The sequence below is a fragment of the Coptis chinensis genome, chromosome 5, assembly GCF_015680905.1.
Source record: "Coptis chinensis isolate HL-2020 chromosome 5, ASM1568090v1, whole genome shotgun sequence".
NCBI classification, from domain to species: domain Eukaryota; kingdom Viridiplantae; phylum Streptophyta; class Magnoliopsida; order Ranunculales; family Ranunculaceae; genus Coptis; species Coptis chinensis.
The window spans coordinates 45,502,329-45,520,951 of NC_141460.1; the positions used below are offsets into that span (position 1 = coordinate 45,502,329).

The 18,623-nt window shown below is 38.9% G+C and overlaps 1 protein-coding gene and 2 long non-coding RNA genes across 3 annotated transcripts; 2 read left to right on the plus strand and 1 right to left on the minus strand.

The window, feature by feature from the left end:
- Positions 1-2,641: 2,641 nt before the first annotated feature.
- LOC147497649 (uncharacterized) lies at positions 2,642-3,265 on the plus strand. The gene has a single exon (XM_086562955.1). The coding sequence runs from the start codon at positions 2,642-2,644 to the stop codon at positions 3,263-3,265; it is 624 nt and encodes a 207-aa protein (XP_086419081.1).
- Positions 3,266-4,921: 1,656 nt separating this feature from the next.
- Positions 4,922-6,171, plus strand: LOC147497650 (uncharacterized). Its single transcript, XR_015197188.1, has 3 exons — positions 4,922-4,959; positions 5,262-5,345; positions 5,751-6,171. It is a non-coding gene; the product is annotated as an uncharacterized LOC147497650 (long non-coding RNA).
- Positions 6,172-8,453: 2,282 nt separating this feature from the next.
- On the minus strand, positions 8,454-12,813 carry LOC147497651 (uncharacterized). Its single transcript, XR_015195202.1, has 3 exons — positions 12,562-12,813; positions 11,857-12,006; positions 8,454-9,310 (listed from the first exon to the last, which is right to left on the minus strand). It is a non-coding gene; the product is annotated as an uncharacterized LOC147497651 (long non-coding RNA).
- Positions 12,814-18,623: the final 5,810 nt, after the last annotated feature.

Here is an 18,623-nt window from a genome sequence, read left to right on the forward strand (position 1 = left end):
CAGTCAACTCTTACATGTATTCTCTACAGCGTATGCCCCCCCGAGTCTTCAACCTCATCATTACTTCATGGGATACCACATCCAACAACATCAAATGGTGCTTCAACATTGCATCACCAAAATGCAGGGTATACGCCTGTTCTTATCGAAAAATTTGTCATTATTTGCATTTTCGTCTACTTTGCTGACACAATCGCTATTATGTAGACAACAACAATATGATGGAAATGATGACATGACAGACAATGAAGATGATGTACTTCCTTCTAATGTTCTTAACCGTCCAATTGAACAAGGACGTCACTCCTTAGGGGAAATGAATGTTCAGTGTCCTTTCTGCCATGCACTTCATTGGAAAGATGAACGGTTGACTAGATCGTCGCTAGCAAATCCTCGGTTTGGGACTTGCTGTTTGCAAGGAAAAATAAAAATGCCTCCATTGCAGACATTGCCTGCTGCCCTTAAAACTTTGTACGAGGGAGATGATCGCAAGTCAAAGTCTTTTCGAAAGTACAGAAGACAATACAATCAGGCGTTTGTATTTACAAGCCTAGGTGCTGATGAACATGTCTTTGTTGGTCGAGGTCCACGACCTTTCACTATACATGGAGAACTACGCACGAGCAGGGAGCTCTTATTCCCGATCCAGCGGAGCGGGCAACATACTCTCAACTCTATATTTATGATCCAAGTGCGGCATTGGATATTGGCGCCTTCAAATCCTAATCTGGATGTAGATGTTCTTAGGATCCCCGCATCGAAACTATGCTCCAATATAACCGTTTCTCGACACTTTCCTCCATGCATATGAGGTTCTTAGATCGATCTTCGGTTGAGAATGATGAAAATCTCAACATCCATGCTTATTTACATTCTGATCGCATCGACAAAGCCCGCTACAACTTGCCATCGGTGATGAAATTGTTTGTTATTTTACCCGAGATGGCGCGAAGCGGACAATTATCACGAGACATTGTGATTTATCTTAAAGGGGAAATGAATTTGTTCATATCGGTGAATGTCATCCAAAGATACTTACCTTTGCACTATGTGTTAATGTTTCCTCGTGGAGAGCTTGGGTGGTCACCCGGATCCGGGCGCGTTCGGACCCTCAACTTCAACCACCACTGGCGACCGCCTCACGGATGGACTTCTATTCTTACCTGCTATTTCCAACCCCAACGAATATTCTTCTATTCTCATGGTGGGAAAAAACTATTTCAGAATTCTTAGTTGATGCATGGGCTGCCAATCGAACGGAACAGATTACGGTACTACAGATTTAGGCAAGATGTACTTCGTGCTGAATTATATCAAAATCTCACTGATGTCCCAGTAGAAATCTTAAATCCAGATGAAGTTGGAAGGCGCGTAGTTCTACCAGCATCATACGTCGGCAGTCCAAGGCATATGTTTGAGATTTTCCAGGACTCAATGGCTATAACTCGGTTCAACAACCATCCAGATATATTCCTCACCATGACTGCGAACCCACATTGGGAGGAAGTTATGAAGGCCTTGCAGAAGAACGAAACTGCTACTGATCGACCGGAAGTGGTAGCCCGTGTGTTTGAACTAAAGCGAAGAGCTTTAATGAGAGAGATCAGAGACAAGGGTGTGCTTGGTATTGCTGTTGCACATGTTTACACAATTGAATTTCAGAAACGTGGTCTACCACATATGCACGCTCTTATATATCTTCGACATCAAGACAAAATTCGTGTGCTGCTCAGGTTGACCACATTGTTTGTCTTTGAATTTCCGATCCGGATCTTGAACCTGAATTGTTTACGATTGTTATCAAATGTATGGTTCATGGGCCATGTGGCTTAAAAAATCCAAGTTGTCCATGTATGGTAAATAGGCGTTGCAAAAGTCAGTATCCCCGTGCTTTCGAAAATGTTACGACCATGGATAAGACTGGATATCCTATCTACCGTCGTCGTGACAACGGCAAGAAATATAATGTTAGAGGGCATGAAGTTGATAATAGGGATGTTGTTCCATACAATCCTTATCTTTCTAAGATGTTCGATTGCCATATTAATGTCGAAGTTTGTGCGGGATACGTTGTGTCAAATACATTCACAAGTACATATTCAAAGGACATGATAGGACAACGGTGGTGTTCAATGACTTGGATGAGATACAACAATATTTAGATGCACGATATATCGGCCCCCAAGCGGTTTGGAGGTTGTTCGGTTTTCTCTTCACCAAGAGAAGCCGGGCTGTTGTGAGATTAACACTTCATCTCCCTGGAATGCACCGAGTAGTTTACAATCCTAATGAATCAACGGATGTTATTCTCTTAAGGGCTCGACAACAAAAGTCAACTCTAACCGCTGCATTTTTCGAGGTGTGCTTCGATCCCGATGCACGAGGGCTTATATCAAGAATTTCCAGAACATTATGTTTGGAGTAAAAGGTGGCATAGATGGACAAAAGGACTCAAGCACCTGCTATTGGCGTAATGTACTTTGCAAGTCCTAACTCGGTGAGCGGTTTTATTTGCGGTTACTTCTAATCTGTTGTAAAAGGTCCGCATCCTTTGATGATCTAAAGAGAATTGGAAATGGTCCTCCGCTTCGTACTTTCAAAGAAGCATGTATTATCGTGGACTTCTTGAAGACGACAAATAATGGGTGCAATGTTTACAAGAGGTCGCAATCATGCAACCGGGTATCAACTTCGCGACTTTTACGTACTATTCTCACGAGTGCAATCCGGTGCAACTGAAGCCTTATGGAATGAATTTTGCGAAAGCATTTGTGATGACCTCCCATACAAGCTTCAAACCATGTTCTTCATTCCTCATCCAACAGATGCCCAGGTACAAGATTATGGGTTATTTCTCTTAAATGATATTCTCTACGAGTTAGGTGGTAAAACTCTTGCTCATTTTCCTACAATGCCGCTCCCAATTAGAAATTGGAGCTTGGTTGTTGGGAACAGACTTATATGGGAGCAAAGGCAATTTCAATTTGACCCACACAATGAAGAGGCACATGCCAATGCCATCCACTTAAATGCTGAGCAACACTTTGCATATAGTGAAGTGACAGATTCAGTAGCTCATAACAGCGGACGACTATTTTTCTTGAATGGGGCAGCCGGCACAGGAAAAACTTTTGTTTACAACACCATTGCTGCTACGTGTCGTACTCAAGGACACATTGCTATTATGGTGGCTTCATCCGGAATAGCTTCTTTACTATTGGCAGGTGGTCGGACTGCTTTCACTCAACCTTTTGCATCCCATTAGATATTATGGATAACTCTCGTATGTGGGTTCGATGGCGTTCACCACAAGCTGATTTATTCGCACAAGCTAACCTAATCATATGGGATGAGGTCCCTATGCAAAACAAGTTCTGTTTGGAAGTCGTTGATCGCACACTTCGTGATATTCAAACAATGACAACCCATTCGGGAATCACCGTTGTTCTTGGTGGTGACTTCCGCCAATGCCTACCATTATACCCGGAGGGTCCTCGAGAGCAAATTGTCCGTGCTTCCTTGCGATGCTCTTTTCTTTGGAATCACGTCAATGTTCTCACCTGTGCGACGAACATGCGATTAGAGCGTGACACTTATGAGAATTTACTATTTGCGAGTTCTTAACAAAGGTACCAACATTCCCCGTCCCTAATTTATAATATTCCTCTATTAGAATTCTCATAATATTCTATTTCACATTTTATGTCATCGGGTTGGAAACGATCCCGGAGCGGTTATTGAGCTACCCTCAACGATCCATCATTGCACACATCTTCGGGACTTGATTTCGCTACATATCCTAATTTGGATGAAACTTCCACCGTCACCCCCGACTATTTAACCGAACGGACAATTCTTTTCTGCGGGAATGATGATGTCAATGCCATTAATGCAGCAGCTTTATTATGTTCCCGGGAGAAACTAGGACTTTTCTCGGTTGGCGACAAGTTGGATGAGGCGGATGCAAATAATCCTAGAAATATTAATCGGTATCCAAATGAGTACCTAAACTCACTTGATCCCAGATGTCGCCACCATTTCGACTCAATCTAAAAGAGGGTTGTCCAATAATGTTCTTTGCGCAATATTGCCCCCGAGATGGGTTATGCAACGGGACTCCGCTTGATGGTCTTGCAATGTCAACCACACGCGTTATCGGGGGCGGAATTCTTACGGTGAAAAATCGGGGTAACCGTGTATTTATTCCAAGGATCTCTTTGTCACCATCCTCTTCAGATTTTCCTTTCAATATGACAAGAAGACAATTTCCTATCCGTTTGGCTTATTCCATGACTATAAATAAATCACAAGGACAATCCGTGAAGTTTGTGGGAATCGATCTTCGAACTGAAGTTTTCAGCCATGGCCAGTTATATGTGGCATTATCCAGGTGCACTTCCGCAGCCCGCATAAGTATTCTTCTACCTCCAAACGCTGAGAAGCTTACTACAAATGTCGTATACCCTGAAGTCTTGCTTTAAGCATTTGTCAGGTCAGTGCATACGTAGTTTCTTTTCCTTATTATTAGTTTTATTTTATTTTCATGGTTGTTTACATTTACTTATTCAACAAGTCGATCTATTTGCACTCACTTTATTATTAATTCTTTTTTCCTTCTTATGTATTAAGTTACTTTAGTCACCTCATGGCTTACTATCTGTACAACATTGTTTTGTTACCGTGTATTTATTCCAAGGATCTCTTTGTCACCATCCTCTTCAGATTTTCCTTTCAATATGACAAGAAGACAATTTCCTATCTGTTTGGCTTATTCCATGACTATAAATAAATCACAAGGACAATCCGTGAAGTTTGTGGGAATCGATCTTCGAACTGAAGTTTTCAGCCATGGCCGCTTATATGTGGCATTATCCGTGCACTTCCGAAAATTCTACCTCCAAACTTGAAGCTTACTACAAATGTCGTATACCCTGAAGTCTTGCTTTAAGCATTTGTCAGGTCAGTGCATACGTAGTTTCTTTTCCTTATTATTAGTTTTATTTTATTTTCATGGTTGTTTACATTTACTTATTCAACAAGTCGATCTATTTGCACTCACTTTATTATTAATTCTTTTTTCCTTCTTATGTATTAAGTTACTTTAGTCACCTCATGGCTTACTATCTGTACAACATTGTTTTGTTGCAGTGCAATTACATCTATTATTTATTTATTTTATCTTTCATAATTGTTCGGCGCCCAACGGATAACATTCCTTCGTCTCTTCTACTGTCGTTTGGCGCTCGGGTAAGAATTTGCAGTATGTATCTGAAGTCTGATGGTGACTCTGCATCAACCATCATATCCCGTGGAACATAGAAGCTCAGGATATACAATCCTAAAGAGTACGAATAATGAATTTGATGTCTATTTTACAAAAGGAATTTATTGTGAAGTATTTATGAAATACTATGGTTAGTTTGGGTAGCGAGGCAATATATACAATTTAGAAGATAAACAACTGTATTTCCGCCTTTGTGCATGGGTCATTCCACCCTAAAAGCATGTTTAGTTGGTTGGCTCTGCTTAGCTGAAATTTATTGTGGCTGGCTACAAACTCTTTCATGAATGCCCAAGTGTCTGCCGTTTTTGTACAGCCAAGACCTTTGTGGTTGTGTTTCTTTATGTATGACTTGGTCATACAGTCAGTCATTACTTAATCAACTAAAAAATACAATTGAAAGCTATTAGGATATACAGCTTTAAGTTAGCCTCACAAGTATGCATCTCATTATGTCATTCTGTTGTAGGCATGGAGAGAAGCAGCTGAGGCTACACATGAAGGACTTGATGCTGCAGGGCACGCTTTTGGGACTGCTTGGGCTGTTCTTAAGATATGTAAAGCACTCAACCCAATGGCAGCCATGAAACCCACTTCCCTTGTTAAATCTGCTGCCAAAGCTGCTGGTAAACATAAAAAGTAGCCACATTGGAATCCCAGGTCATTTTGTTTTGTTTATTTATTCTTGTTGTAGGAACTAGATAACTATCCTTTGGTTGAGCCTGGTTCCTCAATTTATGTAAAATGCCGAGGTCTTCCTTTGCTGCTGTAGATATTATTGCTTTAGTTATTCCATACTCTGTAACCGGATAATTAATATTATTTATTCTGAAAGGTGTTATATCGATGTTATATGCGTCAATAGTGTGAGTTGTTTATCTGTACCGGGAGGCAAGGGCATAAGTATATTGTTTAGTGCGTCAAGGCGTCTTTGAAGTTATTTTGGCCGAAATCTTTGGAAGTTATTGCAAATGTGAGTGTGTGCGAGCAAAACAGATATGAACAATAAATGTTAAAACCCAAAAACAGATATGAACATTGATTGTTCATACTTTCTTTAGGTATGAACAATCCGTGTTCATACCCAAAAAAACATGAACCCAAAACAAATATGAACATTGATTGTTCATACCTTAAAACATATATGAACAATAAATGTTCATACCCAAAACATTACATGAACATTGATTGTTCATACCCAAAACATATATGAACAATAAATGTTCATGCCCAAAACATATATAAACATTGATTGTTCATTTTTCGGGATAGCGGCGCCGCCTCGCCGAGGTCTCGTGGGCTGTAAAACGCGGGCATACCCTTTGTATACAAGTCCATTTAACTTCTTTAACCATCCCCCGATACGTTTCACTTGAACATGATGTGCACTTCATTTCGGTCTTTCTAATTCCATTGTCTTTTCTCCTTCAAGTTCTTGTAATCTTTAAGTCTGTTTAAAAAGCACAGTCAAAAGCCTTTTCCTACACACTTTACTCGCTAATAAGCCCATAAGGAATATTTGTCGTTGGAAAGCATAGGGTACCGTCTGACCATTTCTTCATATATTTTATCACATATATAGCTTCTCAATCAACTATATAGTTGTTCTTCATCAGCTGCTTATTAAAACAGATATGAACAATAACTGTTCATACTCCAAATTATGAATATTAGTTATGAACTATGTTGCACGGACACGGACGCGGACACGGACGCAGACACTGACGCGGTGACTCGGTTATATCTAAAAAAAAATAGGACGCGGAAATTAATTAATATTTATAATTTTATTTTATATAAATTAAACATTAAAAACTTAATTAAATGTATCAACATTCATAAATTCAAAACTATTAAAGATAAATAGCCACAAAATTAAATTTAATATTTCCTAATCAAACTTTAAAAACATGTTATAAGTCTTAACAAAACAAAAAAAATGAAAAAATTGAGTTTTTTTAATATTATTTTGATTTATTTTTTATTTTTTTAGGTCAAAATCCCCGTCTTGACCATATTGACCGCGGCCCCGATCAGAAATCTTGACCAGCGCCCCCGACCATGGGCGCCCGTCCGGACGTGGTCAACATATATCAGAACGTTATGATGAGAAAACAGTATAATAGGCCGGTTTCGAAATGACATTTAAATGGGATTCTAAATATCAATTGGGCTTGGGTCAGCCCACCAAATAAAACCAAACTTCTCCAAACATTTACGAACACACAAGATAAGGTACTTACTCGTTTCTTCTTCACACTCAACTCTTTTTTCACTCTCGAAATGGCAATGGCAGGCGCCAATTTCTCATTCTCCTTGTTCAAATGCAAAGAAACTACGCCCTCTCATTCTTCTTCTTTGTTCACTTTCAACTTGCCCACTTGTAAAAAACCTTCACTTCAACTCCCAATGAATGTTTTTTTTCCAAGAGAAAAGATTTCCTCAGGAGAAACTCTTCTTCCATTGGTAAAACTAAAGATGAGATAAGAAAGGAAAAAATATACAGGCCATTGTTTTTCTTTTTCTGTTTTGAGTAGTGGGCTTATTTTGTTCTATTTTGTGAGCTAGATTGAAGATGTTCCTCAAAAGAGATTGAAAGATGATAAGCAACAGAGTTCTGTGATAAGCAATAGGTATGAACATTGATTGTTCATACCTACCCATGCTGAACATCAGCTATGCACATTGATTGTAGCTATGAAAACATGAACCCAAAACAGATATGAACAATAACTGTGCATATCCCAAATTATGAACATTAGCTATGAACAATAGGTATGAACAAAACAGATATGAACAATAAATGTTCACACCCAAAACAGATATGAACATTGATTGTTCATACCTTCTTTAGGTATGAACAATCCGTGTTCATACAAAAAAAAAACATGAATCCAAAATAAATATGAACATTGATTGTTCATACCCAAAACATATATGAACAATAAATGTTCATACCCAAAACATATATGAACATTGATTGTTCATTTTTCGAAATAGCGCCGCAGGCGCGTCGATGTCTCGTGGGCTGTAGGCACGGGCATACCCTAGTATACATGCATGGTCTAATGATTTCCCTCATATCCAACGCGAAATTGCCATGTAGATCAGAACACAGTCACAGTCCATCGAGGATGAATAATGGTTGCGTTAGAACATTGGATAAAGAAAATACGCGCAACTATTTTGTGAATTAGGGGAAGGGGAATTCCCTCTTATATTCCATGCAAATAGGATAAAGGGTTATGAGTTGTTTGTGTTATGACCTAAAAATTCCTGTCTCTTTTTTCTCTCTTTCTTTTCTAGGGTTCCCTCCCTCTTTTAGTTCACTTACCTTGTTCCTTTTTATCCCTTTTCAGCAACCACCTCTCTGCCCTCGATCTCCTTTTCCATCTTCCGGTTTCTCCTTGGCCCATTCAACTGGCACACCCAAACCATTAGGTCCAATGGGCCTAAATAAGGCCATAACAGTTACCCCCTCTTGGTGCTGCGGACCGAACGGGTTCAGTTCGTGGTGCCAAGAAATCAGAGTTTGCCATGTTATCAGGGCGACAATGGTGGTACAAGCAGGAAATAGTTAGTTCCATCATCAGAGCATCACCGTTGAAGCAATTGAAAGCCTGACAAATCCTCAAAGATTCTCAAAAGCCTTCATTGAAAATCCTAACCAAGCACAACCACAGGTTCCACTAAATATGTACAGGAGCTGAGCCCCATTAATGAACCCCCATGAAGCATTTAGAACCACAGCTGCACCCACTAAGTCTCACCCGAGTTTCAACATTAACAGCCAACTAAAGGAAGTGTGAAAACTTAGTGCAGCAAATGATATAACAGCCATGAACATCATTTTGCTTTGCGCCTGCAAAAACTTTGCTATACGGAAGTTCACGGAAAACGCAAACGTTCCAGCTGCTTCAGCGATATTATCTCGTTCTCCAATTAATTTCAGCAGTGGTGCAGAGCTTAAACTAAAGCTTCATTGGCTCAGGGAAACAATCAAGGACTGGAGGTATTCCCTTGAGCGAGCTGCGAGCCAAAAGAAAGCTCAAAAGGTGATCGTTCCATATTACATGCCACAACCAAGATGTCATGCAATGATCCAAGTGAGCTCAAAGTAATTTACATAAATATGGAAATTGTAGCTAGAAATTTTGACCGTCAACATGACAAAATAACGAAAATGAGCCCAAAAGCACCTACCTCAACAAACGCGAGGCCAAACATATTTGGATCAATATTATGAATCTATATATATATTGTATGTCTAATGTTCACAGAGTTTAGAACTGTCCACTTTACAAGAAGTGGCAAGACAACCACCATATGCAAAATAAGTTCCAGTAAAATATGTTTCTTCAATTTAAACGAGATAAGTGCATTATATCAAGTTTCACTAGTATAAAACCATGCATCAGCAGCGCATAAAGTTTCTATTCAAAGAATCTGCAAGTGGATACATTTATTTCATAATTAAGAAACAAAATTATATCTTCCCATTAAGGAAATCACTTTCAAATAGAACTAAAGTTGAATAAATATAACTTCAGCCAATACCTTTTTACAGGAACTACAAATGATGCCAAACTGTATTGAAACACAGAAATATATGCCTCCGAACCTCTCACAGAGAATAAGTTCAATATGCAACTAATTTTCACTTATTAAATAAGAGTATCCCCATTCAAAACAAGTTCAAAATATAAATAACTGCTTGAACACCTAAACAAACCACTGTTGCACTCATAAACTGTTTACCCCTTAAAAGAAAGCCCCTTCTTATATGTTTCCACGTTGAACAAATTATTTTAAACACGAATATATTGTAAAATGAGAACGCCCTCCATCTTTATGAACGCTAGTCACCATTTTCCTCATAATCCACTCTTTCATTTTGACCAAGTACTCGAGTATCTGTATATGACTATTTGTTATATTTGCGTGCCCCCAAGTTGATGCTGGCTAGCTAGTAAAAACCAGCCAGGGATCAACTAACAAATGTAACTATTGGATCCGAATATCATCTTGCCCCTAAGTACTGCTAGTCCTCAGGGATACTTAGCTCTTTCCTTGCTTAGGTTGCCCCCAAGTATTAATTAGGACAACCATTCATGCCCTTTTCATTTTTCGGACTGGCTCAAATGCCGCGTCCAGGACGTACTTGCGCCTTTTTCATGTTTTGGAGGGGTCCAAACGCCGCATCCAGGACTTGCGACCTTTTCATGTTTCGGACTCGCCCAAATGTCGCATTCAGGACTTGCGCCCTTTTCATGTTTCGGACTGACCCAAATGCCGCGTCCAGGACTTGCACCCTTTTCATATTTCGGACTGGCCCAAATGCCGCGTCCAGGACTTGCGCCCCTTTTCATGTTTCGGACGGACCCAAATGCCGCGTCCAGGACTTGCGCCCTTTACATATTTCGAACGAGCCCAAATGCCACGTCCAGGACTTGCGCCCTTTTCATGTCGTCCAGGACTTGCACATTTTTCATGTCATCCAGAACTTGCGCCCTTTTCATGTTCCGAACGGGCCCAAATGCCGCGTCCAGGACTTGCGACCTTTTTATGATTCTATTCCCATCAAAGATCATCTTATAAGAACGAAGTAACGTTCCATTTATTGAATTTATAATAAGCGATGTAAGTTACAACACATTGACAGAAAATGAGGTCGAAAATGAAATAACATAGCTAAAGGACGGGTCCCAGCAACAATAAACATGGGAGAGTCATAAAGCCAATGTCAAGATTTAGGGAGCGGTCAAGCCATCCATTCCCATAACAGGTAGCACCAACAACACTTTGCAAGACAGCTTACGCAAGCCTTGAAAATCATATATATGTATAACCAATAGTTTTCTATAACAAATTCAATGAAGCAATGAACATAACACTACATACACAACGATTTAAACTGTTACTAACTACAATCAAATGGGAGAGTTTTTATTAGTGAGTTCAATTGTTGTCTTTGCCTGTTGGCAACAACTAATAATCCCAATTAACCACAAGACGATGCCCTCATAATTAATAATGCATTGGCCTACTAATTAATTCAAGATAGAGGAAGAAGCAAGCACTAAAGTTTTGAAGGTTGTTAATGATACGTCCTTAATTAGATGCAAATTAAAAGGTTCCCAAAGTGTCCAGACTTAACCATTTTGTTTGTCCATATAACAGATAAATAATCTCATATCAGGATGCCTCTACTTGAGGAGAAACATATAACTACAACATATTATAGTATTACTAGCAACATATATACTAAACAAAATGTAGTGCCAAACTAATGTAGTGAACTGGAGCCAGGACTAGAAAATTCAACATTTGAGACTGATAAATAGACCTTGAGCACACTTGTAAGTTTACTAATTCAAAGATATACTAGACTGATAACTTGAAAACGACCTCAAGTATCCTAAACAAGGCAAATTGTCCTACTCCATACTATCCACACCTAAAAAGTAATAAATGTGACTGTGTAGCCAAGTAACCTTGCCCTTATTTGACAGAGGTGCTGCATGCATGACGATATCGTGGTGCAATGCAGTAAATTACCATAAGAAATTCCTAACCTGACTATCGAATGCGAAGAAGGATACCGCTTGTTTATATGGATGACAAAGTCCTAAGCTGCAGCAATGGAGTATCAACTACCGCCTGACCTTTTGCTTCTTGTTGCATTTTCAAAGTTGTTTCTCTCTTTCGAGTAGTTTATCAAACACCTACAATAAAATTCTTAAGAGCACCTTACAAAATTCAAGCATGGATTCCTGCATCAAACTTACATGCTATATAGCATACGGTGTATAAACAATACAAAATAGAGGAAGAATCAAGCATTTCCTTCGTATTGGCTATTCTATGCACTCATTTTCCGACTATAATATCTGAAAATGAATTGGGCAAATGACTTCGTAAAATACATGTCCAATGTAAAGAACCTAGTGCAACATACCGAGAACTCAACATACAATCTAAACATTTTCAATATGTTGAACCTTACAGAGTAATATTGCATATCATGTTGTCAACATAAAGTAGTTGCTAAAGCAAGTTGTACATTGTTTATATTTCATTATACCAACATAAATTCCAATACCATACTCATCTACAACCATGCATGGTGCAACTACAGTACGTATAATATAATTAGACTAATCTTCAGCACTTTCATAAAGCCCAATATCAATTATAGTAGCAAATCAAATTATATATCCAAATAATTAAACAACCAATGGATACTAAGTCATTCCGCCACATTTGTTGTGAAATAATACCTTGTTTCATCCTTTAAACGAACAAATGATGACAAGATGTCCCCATTAGTAACCCAAGTTGTATCAATTGGATGGGCAATAAGCCTGCTGCCAAGAATCAAGATTGAACCTATTTTCAACTTGCCAACCTAACAACAATTACTTAGCATAGTATTCAATAGCAAGATATAAATACGCCCAAGGACACTAAGTTCCCAAATATAGAAACTAAGAGAATTCAAGTGCAGTAGCTTATTCTTCCACATAGTAAATAGAAAAACCATTATCACATATACTTAACCCATTGCTAAGATTGTGCTTTTACCGGCAAAAATATCACTACCTCCTCCCACGTACTCAAAACCAGTGAATGGGGCTAGTGCAACACACAACAAACAAGTGCATTCTTTGAATTCATGAGAAGCACCAACCCTCACTCATGATAAGAGTAAAATGAATCATTGGCATACAAAACCACATGTGATGGAAAAGAAAAAACAAGCATAGTTGTGCTACTACCAGGCTAACATTTCACCACTGACATCCATGTCAACTAGAACACAAAAGTTTATATTATTTAGTTGATGTAGCGTCCTTTACTAGATATTTTATTGACAAATGACAACATCCCGAAACTCATTCATGGTTTCTTACAACCCAAAATTCTAAGAACTAGATTATAAACCGTTAAACTAGGCTTAAATTCATTTTTAACAGACCAATTTAAAAAATCCAAAGCCTGGTGTGGGTATTTTTCTAATTGCTTCAAAACATACAAAATAGTTTCATATATAGCTTAGTTTTGTCAGAGTGCGAATTTTCTAACTCATGTTCTAACTCTTCGGACCATTTCATTCATCATAACGAGTTCAACTATTGAACTGGGTGTACATGAAAAGTAAAGCTTTTGATGTGTAATCAAGAAATCATACTCACGACCTTCATCTTGCAGCGTACAAGAAAACAATGGCTCAATGAGTAGAAAGACTAGGACACTTTACTGTGGCTCACTCAGACTGGGTTATACATGTTGAATAACTAGTACATGAGATTGATCTACCACCACGAGGTCGTGGGATTGAAGTTCCAACAAGACGGCGCCAATGTTATGACCTAAAAAATCCCTGTCTCTTTTTTCTCTCTTTCTTTCCTAGGGTTCCCTCCCTCTTTTAGTTCACTTACCTTGTTCCTTTTTATCCCTTTTCAGCAACCTCCTCTCTTCTCCGCCCTCGATCTCCTTTTCCATCCTCCGGTCTCTCCTTGGCCCATTCAACTGGCACACCCAAACCATTAGGCCCAATGGGCCTAAATAAGGCCATAATAGTTTGGTCTTATGAAGTGTATATTTTTGGCAACATATTGATGACTTGAGAATCTCGAATAGACGAAAAAGATGCGGAGATATTTCACTGAGCAAGAAAAAGAAGAGGATTTAGTATTGAAAAGGAGAAGAAGACAATCAAAGAGCAAGGAGAGAACTTGGGGTTTCTAGAAAATAATCTTGATTCAATAATAATAGTCGGTCCTCAACCAAATAAGTCTGCACCCTTTTATAGTTAAGGGTTTACGTGTTAGTCACGTAACAACTAAGGAAACAAAAGACTAAGAATAGACAGAAAGAAAATAAGGTAACTAAACTTAATGCAACACAGGCTAGAGTAGTCTGGACATCTCTTAATACTTCAGCAAGATCTTATCCTTGCTGGATAGTGCGGGCTTGATGTTCTACATTAGTCACCCCTTCATAAGAAAAACACGACCTCGTGTTGGCATCCGGTAGAGAGAAAGCTTCATCACCATAGAAAGGGAAAATGTCTTGTACATTAAAGGTGTTTGAGATGTTGAATGTAGAAGGAAGATCAATCACATAAGCATTATCATTGATTTTGTGTAGAACCTGGAAATGACCGTACTTCTTCATTTTGGTCTTGTTATAAGTGCCCACTGGAAATCGTTCCTTACGCAAGTGAATCATAACAAGATCACCTTCCTCATAGGTCTTGAAACGACGATGTTTGTCAGCATCATTCTTATATTTGGCATTGGAGGCTTCAAGTCTTTGACGAACTTCATAATGGACTTGGTGAGCTTTCTCTAACAGATGATCAGCGCAACATTAGTACCTTGTAGTTTGGGTAACACTACAAGATCAAGCACATGACTAGGAACCTTAGAATAAACAATTTCAAAGGGAGTTTTGCCAGTGGAACGGTTTACCGAAGTATTGAAAGCGAACTCCATATGAGGTAAAAGAAGGTCCCATTGTTTAGGCTTTTCACCACACTTTGCACGTATCAAATTTCCCAAAGAACGGCTAACAACCTCGGTCTGTCCATATGTTTGCCGATGAGAAGTACTGCTAAACTTTAAGGAAGTGTCCAAACGCATCCATAAAGTTTTCCAAAAGTAGCTCAAAAACTTGGTGTCATGATCGGAAGTAATAGATTTAGGTACGCCGTGAAGACGAACAATCTCTTTGAAAAATTAAAAGGCCACATGTGAAGCATCTGAAGTCTTCTTGCAAGGAATAAAGTGTGCCATTTTGCTATACCGATCAACTACAACCATAACGGAATCAACACCTCTCTGAGTACGTGGAAGACCCAAGACAAAATCCATAGAAACATCAACCCAAGGAGCATCTGGAATAGGCAACGGAAGGTAGAGACCTGTGTTTTGGGTTTGTCCTTTAGCATGTTGACAAATAAAACACTTCCGGACATATTTATCAACATCTTTCTTCAAGGAAGGCCAGAAATAACGTTCCTCAACTAATGCAATGGTCTTATCACGACCAAAATGTCCACCAAGACCACCTGCATGTAACTCGCGAACAATGTGTTCACATAATGAACCTTGAGCAATGTATAAGCGGTTACCTTTGAAGAGAAACCCATCTTGAATAAGAAAGTCATCAGTCCCAGAGTGCAAATTGGAACACTTAGACCACAATAACTTGAAGTCATCATCATCGACGTACAAATCCTTCAAGTAATCAAAAGCAGTTATCTCATTCCTAACAGTCACAAGAAGATGAGCACGACGGCTTAAGGCATCAGCAACTTTATTATTTTTGCCACTCTTGTGTTTGATAGAGAAAGTGTATTTATTAATAGTAGAGAGCCAACGATCATGCATGCGGTTGATCTTTGCAGAAGTATTAAGGTACTTCAATGCTTGATGATCGGTGTTGAGAGTAAACTCTTTCTGTATCAAATAAGGATGCCAATGTTTGAGAGCTTGAACTACTGCAATTAACTCCAACTCATAAGTAGACCACTTCTTTCGTGCGTTTGAATTTTTCTCACTATAGTAGGCAATAGGATGGCCTTCTTGTGAGAGGACAACACCAATACCAAGAATAGAAGCATCACAATCGACTTCAAAAAGCTTATTGAAATATGAAAGTGCCAAAATAGGAGCAGTACAAAGCTTATCTTTGAGAAGATTAAAGCTTGTATCAGCGGCTTCAGTCCATTGGAAATGCACATGCTTCAAACAATTAGTAAGAGGGCTAGCAATAGAGCTGAAATTTCGCACAAAGCGTCGATAGAAGGTAGCTAAGCCATGAAAACTCTGAATTGCAGAAATAGAGTTAGGAGTAGGCCAATCACGAATAGCTTGAACCTTGGAATCATCTACATGAATCCCCTTGTCAGAAATCATATAGCCCAAAAAAAGAACGCTATTGGACATGAAGGTGCACTTTTTCAAGTTCAAATAAAGAACATTTGCAAGGAGCGCAGTAAACACTTGCCTTAGATGAGAGAGATGATCGTTCAAACTGCGACTGAAAATCAAAATGTCATCGAAATAAACAATAACAAATTTACCAAGAAAGGGTTGCAAAACCTGGTTCATAAGTCGCATGAAGGTACTAGGAGCATTAGATAATCCAAATGGCATGACAAGCCACTTGTAAAGACCCTCGATCTCTAGTCTTGAAAGTTGTTTTCCACTCATAACCAAATCGTATACGAATCTGATAAAACCCATTACGTAGATCAAGTTTGGTGAAAATAATAGATCCAGAAAGCATATCAATCATGTCATCCAACCGTGGAATGGGAAACCGATAAGGGACAATAATTCGGTTAAGAGCGAGACTGTCAATACACATATGCCATCCACCATCTTTCTTGGGAACTAAAAAGGCCGGGCAAGCACAATGACTCTTGCTTGGTCTGATCAAACCCTTCTGTAATAAATCATTAACATGACCTTGCAAAATAGCATGTTCACTAAGACTCAATCGATAGTGAGGAAGATTAGGCAATGAAGCGCCAGGTAACAAATCAATATGATGTTGTATATCTCTTAGAGGCGGCAAAGAGGCAAGTAATTCAGCAGGAATTAAATAGTTAAACTCTTGCAATAAAGGTTGTACCTGAGAAGGGATGTCAACTGAAGGCTTATTAGCTTCATGATAACTAAGAGTGTGAGTGCTGGGAGCGTGAGGACGCAAAGACAGAACCATAGAATTGACAAAAAATAGGGTCTTTGGATCACTAGAAGATGGAATACTGTCCAAAGAATGAGGAAGATGCAAGGTGAACTTATTGCCATCCTTGTAAAAGATATAAGTATTCTCAAAACAATTATGTACATCACGAACATCATATTGCCAAGGCCGACCAAGTAAAAGGTGAGTGGCATTCATATGAACAACATCACAGAGATTAGAATCAGAGTTTTTACCCATAGAAAAGTCCACCATACACTGTTGAGTTACTTTTGAAGAACAATCATTAGTAATCCAACCAATAGAATATGGTTGAGGGTGAGTCCTGACCGGTATTTGCAACTTTTCGACCACTTCATTAGAAATAAAATTTTTAGTACTACCACTATCAACAATCAAAGTGCATATTTTCCCAGCGATAGAACACTTAGAGTGAAAGATACCATGTCGTTGAGAAGGAGAACAATTAGCAAGAAATAAAGGACGACAAATACCCATAAAGTGTTCACCAACAATATCATGAATGTCATAGGATGGCTTTTCTTCAGCATGCACATCAAAAGTTTCCTCTGTATTCTCAGTATCCATGTCAGGGGCATGATCAACAAATCCAAGAACTTCTTTCTGGCGACACTAAACAGAAGTGTGATTAGGGTCACCACACTTTAAACAACGCTCTCCTCTATATTTGGCATAAGGGTTGTTATGTCTAGGATTTTGGAAAGTATTTGGTTGGTTGGTGTGATGGTTTGTTTGGTGGGAGAGAGGATTATTGGTGTTGTGTGGCGTAAATGGTGGCTGAATAGTGGAAGGAAATGGACTTTTTGGGTGGTGGTTGTGGGCTGTCAAGTGGAGGGATGTTGGGCAAAGGCAGAAATGGTTGGGCATGTGGTGGGGTAGTGCCACAAAATGGGGGACGGTGGTGAAAATAAGGTGGAGGGGTGAAGTTAGCATGTCGTTGGGAATAGGGGGAAGCTTTAGGTGAAGGAGTGGATTAAGGTTGGCTATAGGAATAGGCTTGCTGGTGGTGTTGACGGTGGTAGTTGTTGGTGGTTGTATGAGTGGGTGGAGGAGAAAATTTGTCACAGCCCGAATTTCTAAACAATAACAAAGTGTATATTTGAAATATAAATATCTCAAACATCACTATGTTCAATTGTTTAAAAACCCAGACTATGACGGGGTGGATACAACACATACAAAACCCTAACAGCCATATCATAAAAGAATCAACTTAAACTGCACAATCCCCATAGTTTTTCCACCATCACTTTATTAAACTATCTTCCGTCCAAATAAAACATCAAACAAACTCTCTGAATAATAGTCCTCACTACCATGTTCTCATGTCATGCTAAAAAGTAAACTACGTTACTACATCCTTCCTATAAGAATTAGACCTAATAAAAGAACTAACGGACTGCTCCAGGCAAGAATCCAAATCACACACCGCGGTTCCACTGCCTTCCACCTATGTTCCTAAGAACACACCCATGTTGCCAAAACAAAGCAAACATGGGTCAGCAAAATGGAATTTGCTGGTATGAGTATACTAACCACATAAAACAATTATCATACTTTAATTATCCTAACAATCACTTTATATTTTTTCATAACTTAA

Excerpts from the sequence above, each read along its gene's own strand:
- LOC147497649 (XM_086562955.1), top strand. The coding sequence starts at position 2,642 with ATGGGTGCAATGTTTACAAGAGGTCGCAATCATGCAACCGGGTATCAA.